The sequence below is a fragment of the Gavialis gangeticus genome, unplaced genomic scaffold, assembly GCF_001723915.1.
Source record: "Gavialis gangeticus isolate Ggan-Ray unplaced genomic scaffold, GavGan_comp1, whole genome shotgun sequence".
NCBI lineage: Eukaryota > Metazoa > Chordata > Crocodylia > Gavialidae > Gavialis > Gavialis gangeticus.
In genome coordinates this window covers 22,265,817-22,272,028 of record NW_017728998.1, presented here as the reverse complement: position 1 = coordinate 22,272,028, position 6,212 = coordinate 22,265,817, and the positions used below count along the sequence as shown (strand labels likewise).

Genomic DNA, 6,212 nt, shown 5'->3' with positions numbered 1-6,212 from the left:
CTTTTTGAATTGTGGAGGCCAAAACTGGACACAGTACTCCAGATACAGTTCTAGATACAGTTTGTATAGCATCTTTCATACAAGTTAAAATGATCTTCTCAGCCTTGTACTAATCACTAGAGCTAGGGACAGAAGTTGCATATAAACCGGTTTACCTCATCAGAAACTGGTTTAAACCTGTAGCAGAACAGAAGTTCAATGCACATAAACCAGTTTCAAAATGGATGAAACTGGTTTAAGATAAACCTGGTTGAATGTAGTATCTGACTTAACTGATTTGGGTCAAACCAGTTCATGAAGCTTCTGCCCCAGACCCCTTCCTGGTTCAAGTTAAATTACAGTCCCCCCAGAATGCTTTTCAACCCTGGGGTGTGCTGGGCTAACTGCTCCAGCACAGAAGGTTTGGGGGAGGGAGGGACTGCCCCTCCCAGGCAAGCCCCAGCTGGGGTCTGGGGCCAGGGTGGGGAGGGGGTTAAATATGCCCTACCCCTGAGTACAGAGCTGCCCTGCCCTGCTAAACCTAGTGATGGCTGGACTACAAATCCTAGAGGCACCTGGAAGCAAGAAGACGAAGTGATGAGCAATGCTGCAAAGTCCTACTGCTGTGATTCTGAACTACAAATCCTAGAGACCTCAAGCACAGCAGGAAGAGGAAGCGAACAGAGCCCATGCTGGCTGTGCGCCACAGAACTGTGCTTTAGCACCCCCCAGATTCTGGCCTGAGCCACTGCAGGAATGTGGCTCCGTTTCCTGAATCAAAAGTAAATGCTTGTCCAGTTTTTTCTCAATTTAATCTCTGCAGTTTAGACTAATTTGCAAAGACTGAATCGATTCAGCCATGGGCTTTTTGACCGTCTACACTTAGCCTAGGTGGACAGATTTCCTGTTAATCTGATTACAGGAGAGAGACGGTCTAAGGGTTGAGAGGGAACTGGTTATCAGGGGGGCCCAGAGCAGTACGGAAACTGGAGAGGCCTGAAGTAGCTTGAGCAGTGGTGTTCGATCTTTTCAAGTTGCAAGCAGGGTGGTTATGACCTGACTGCACTGCAGGCCACCACTACCCTTTAATAGGGGAGTGGAGAATGAAGAGATGGAGGTGGCTGCCAAAGTTCAGAGGCAGTATGGCAGTACGCTGTGCCAGCCACAGGGGAGGTGGGAAGAAGACAGGAAGCAGCTCCTGGGAGGGAGAAAGCAAGGACGGCTGTGGAGGGAGTCAGTGACATAGTGTATGGTAGGGAAGAGAATATACTGGGCTGAGCTGCTTGCTGCCGATGGATACAACCATTTCAGGGGCTGGATCTTGCTCGTGGGGCTATGGGCTGAGCACCACTGAGCTAGAGGCTGAAGAAAAATACTAGGAGGCTTACAACAGAGCTTTTCCTTATCCTCACTTATCCAACCTGCTTAATACCAAAAAGTACAGGCTCTATAACCTGGGCAAAAACAATGCAAAAAGGGGAACAAAATAGAAAATCCAAAACATGGAGATTTTCATATAGAGGGTAAAATGAGCTTGTGTGTACTCTTTTACCCCAGTCCTCTCCACAGCCTGATCAGCAAAGAGAGCAGTTTAATCTTGTGAGGTAATGAACTCCATCAAGTCTGTACACTTTTAATTGCAGGTCTCCTGTGCACAGAGATACAGCTGGGCAGAAGAACAGATGTGTTATTTCCCTTGGGCTGAAAACTAAACTACAGGAACACAACAGGGATTCTGCTCACACAGTGGTGAATATTCCAACCTTTTGAGCTGGCCAGCATTTTGAGCATTGGCACAACGGATGACAAAATTCTGATTTCACAGTACTGACAGCTTCCTCTTCATCTTCTAAGTCTTCTTCCATCAATTCCAAGAGATAACGAACCTGGCAGAAAAAGCAGGTACTCCGTTAGAGATTTCTGTCCCCCAGTAAATGCACACGTGTACAAATATGTTCCATGGTACAGGGGTAGGTTGTAGCCCTGGTAGGCAGACAAGGTTCTTTGTGTAAATCTGCTATCTTTTATTAGACCAGCTCAAATAGTTGGAAAAATTCTTCTCGACACACTTTCAGGTATAAATACCCTTCGTCAGGCTGAGGAAGCATCTGCAACTGGTGTTTGCTCTTCCTAGATGGAATGAACAGCACACCAACTGCAGATGCCTTCTCAAGCCTGACAAAGGCTATTTATACCCAAAAGCTTGCCAAGAAGCATTTTTCCAACTATTTGAGTTGGTCTAATAAAAGATGGCAGATTTACACAAAGAACCTTGTCTGCACACATATGTATACATAAATGCAAAATAAATCAGCAAGAGCCAGAATGAGTCACCCAATAACTTTGACTCCCCTACAGGACACATTAAAAAAAATGAAACCTCCTGCTGGCAAGGAAGCCAGCAGCAGTTCACCTAGTAGCAATGAAGTAAATTATAAATGACTTCCCACTGCCCAATCAAGGCTTTATTGTTCACCTCTCTTCAAGATCTTTCAAATCCTTTTCAGGTCAGACTGCTGAGCTGGTGTATGCCAGTTCATGTTAATGCAAAGCTTGATTCATCATCTGCTTTGAAGAATACAAAATGTGACAAGGATGGCTACATTTATCCAGAACCCACATGTACAGGTACAGTAAATTCTTAGAGCTGCAACTTCTTAAGACCTGGGCACCTTTCCCAACCATTAAGGGCAATATCAGTGTCTAAATGTACAAGGCCCTAATTTTTGCGAATGACTGCACAAGCCACAGCTGAAAAGGAGACAGACAGTCTTTCTACAGGCTTGTTTTCATCCACTAAGCAATCCTACCATCATTGCAAGTTCACTTCTTGAGTCCTATGGTGCATTCAGCAAGGCATAGGAAAAAAAAAATAATATGGTCCTGCCGCCATACAGAAGCAGCTGAAAGGAACAGCAGGAGAAATAATAAGAGCTCCAGGCCTGTCGTGGTGTTCACTAGTAGGAAAGAGTTCCCTGCAGAGTCTAAAACAAGTAAACCCCTGCCTGCAGGCCCTTCTCCTCAACTCTGTACTGGTCACAGTCAACACACATACCCCATCAAGCAAATACAAATGCTGTTATTGTAGCTTTCAATGTTAATGTTGAGTTCTCAATTTGTGCCTCACCAACAGTTTAAAAATGCTACCTACGTATACCTGTGCCCAACTGCAATGGATTAGCCAAGGATTTTGGTCAAAAGGTTAAATACACTTTTAAATGGAGGTGCACATAAAGTATCCCATGAATATCTTATAATCTAATTCTGCTAATTAACATGTCATCTCACGTTTGGCACTCATACAACCAGAAATGCCATGTAGATGGCTATATCTGGACACCTATATGACTAAGGGAACAGAATATCACCCTTAATTTCCATCAGGAAATCAGCAAGCATCAATGCAGATTTGAGAGCCCTTGTTCTCAATTGAACACATCATTCAAGAAAGCAGGCAACTACTTTCTGTTAAAGTTTCCAAGCAGATCTGTAGTAGCCGGCATCACAAAGAAAATGTTGCTCTACTGGCCAATTAAGAACAGCACAAAGCAGCTGTGGTCACAGCAACACAGCTATCTAAAAGACAACTTGGGATTTGTCCATATCAAAGTAGTTAACTTGAGGCTCTGTTGGCAGACAACCTCAATGAAAGGGGCCATATTCTCCAACTGCTTTTGTGACTTGCCAACATCACCCTCAGTCTTACCTGGACTGAAGTTTAGCCAGCTTGCTCCAATCTCAAAGCACTATTAAGCCCAACATCTACACTGAGTATGGAAAGATGGATTGTGGGACGCTGCAGATTTTGCTTGTGGAGGTGGAGAAATTGGTAAAACATGAAGCCACTGAAAGAAAACCTTGTTTGCTCCAGCTAAGGTCCGCACACCAATCAACACTCCCACAGCTCTGAAGAGAGCTGGTAGACCTTCTCATGTCAACTAGGACACCTGATCTTCATTCGAGGGACAGTCTCTGTGCTAAAGGGTGGTGTGGGCTCCAACTACAAGGGGTCTGGAGATGCTATAAAGCATGCAGATACTGAGAGCTGTCACTCCCCAACCTTCTCAGTAATCTTCTTTTAAAAATGGGAAGATTAGATCCAGGATAATTCTCTCATGCAGTGGTCTTTGAGCCAAAGTTGCACTTCAAAGGTATACATCTTCCAAGACCACTGCTAGCAATTTCCATAAATAATGCATCCAGTACTTCCCCACTGGCTTTCAGCAGCAAAGAAGAACAAGGTTAGATCTTTAAGCTAAAGCAAAGACTCCCAACCTTGCCAGTCCCTCAGAAAGCAATGCTGGATATAAAGCTAAGTCTTTTCTGTGTAGATTTTATCCCAACTTCACCTCCTCCCCATGAATAATCTCTGCCACCACACGCACAGCCAGTTTGCAAAAATGGAATCAATTTTATCTACAAAATAAGACATTTCCTTGATGGACCAGTCACTAAGCAAACGCAATCTGGATGAATGAATCTATCCACAGCCCAAAACCAATGTCCTTTCTGAGGTCATGCAGATGCTACAATGGAGGGGGAAAATGGTTTTCTTTGCTTCCTGAATAACCACAGCATAAAAATTTAATCTTTAGGTTCCACGAGATTGGCTTGAAGGTCTGTTCTTGCAGAGACAGCAGTTCCAACGGAAATCTGCAACCCGGCTAATGACCCTACTACTGCTTCAGTTCCTATGGAAACAAACCTCAGCTAGTCAACAACAAGACGAAGGCTTTCAAATAATCATGTTTAACAGCTACCCCAGCTGTAACCTTTGCCACCCAACGAGAGAAGTCTGTTCATAACAAACGGTTTGACATGAGGACATGCACCAATTCCATTCAAGCAAACAGGCAAAAGACGACACAAGGAATAAAATGAAATGATTTATTTTCAGAATGAAGAGATGAAACACCTTTGTGTTCTGTATTATTGAGTATCAGTTAGTCAAGGCTGGAACTAGGTTTTTCCAGCTAAAATCTCAGACACCTGTTTAATCTCTCTCAAATATTTCCCTCATACATATTAAGCTTTGGCAAAAGGAATAAAAAAAATTGCGTGTGGAAATTCATGTAATATCCTGCATGTTAAGTCTTCCAAATCCATTTCTATTCAGGAAAATGTTAAATATCCTCCTTGTAGGAAGGTCAAGGAAGTCATCCGATTGCCTCACAGATGCACAGCAAGCCAGTGTCTGAGCCATTATTTGGAGCCAGACTTCTGATTTTCAGTTCACTGGACAACAGTGCCTTCTTGAAAAGACATGGCGACCAACATTTTTTGACTCCTATTGTATGCAACTCAATTGCCAGGTACCCAGTTTTTCACAGCCTTAAGCAACCATGCAGCTATAACAAAACAAAGTACCTTGCTCATATTGTGCCCCTCATTCCTCAGTCTTAAAGTACTTAATGAAGGAGACAGTTATCATTATCCCCATTTTATGGGTAGGAAAACTGCAGTACAAAGATGAAGTCATTTGTCCAAGGTAACCCAGCAAGTCAGAGCTAAGAAAAGAACCTAGATCTCCTGGATCCCAATCCTGTGCTTTGTACATTGCTTTTCCACACACGCAGCTGACATAACTGGCACAGGCAGCATGCTCAGCACCATGCAAAAAGAAATCAAGCTTTTGCCATGTAAAGATTGTCAGTGAAAATTCAGGGCCATATTTGGAAATATGGGTCTCAACATTTGCATGTTTTGGCTTACCCATCTGTAAAACAGGGCAATAATGTCTATTCTATGTAAATCTAGAAATAAACAGGATTCAAGAGGTCCACAGTTCAAGGAAAAGCAATATTCTAGGGTTGTCAATTAATCGCCATTAACATGCACGATTAACACGTTAATTGGTTCTTGCTTTACTTTTTTTAACATATTAATCGTGCATATGGTTTTGGAGCCTGCCCCCAGGCTCTGCCCCGTTGCCATCAACAGTGCCTCCAGGCTACCCAAAGGGGCAGCACTGGCAGTGCAGGGAACCGCAGGGCAGCCTGGGTGTAGGCTCCAGGCTACTGCAACAGGAAGGCGGGGGGTTGGGAACACGCAGACACACACCAACGCAGCATGCCCGCAGTCAGGAATGCAGCCCAGCAGCATGGAGAGCAGCGCTCAGCAGGTAAGTCTGTGGAGGATCCCAGGACTTGTGATAAGAACACCTGGTTCCAGTCAAGAGTGGGGGGTTGGTAATTAGCAGATGGATTCTTTGTGAGGGGGCGGGGCAACGGTAT

The 6,212-nt window shown here is 44.1% G+C and overlaps 1 protein-coding gene across 6 annotated transcripts in view; it reads right to left on the bottom strand.

Moving 5' to 3' along the window:
* Positions 1–6,212, bottom strand: part of ANKRD27 (ankyrin repeat domain 27) — a 92,443-nt gene that overhangs the window by 15,410 nt on the left and 70,821 nt on the right. For all 6 annotated transcript variants that reach the window (XM_019505609.1, XM_019505608.1, XM_019505610.1 and 3 more), the window contains one exon: positions 1,743–1,865. In XM_019505609.1, the coding sequence (XP_019361154.1) occupies positions 1,743–1,865 (123 nt within the window). The remainder of the gene's footprint in view (positions 1–1,742; positions 1,866–6,212) is intronic.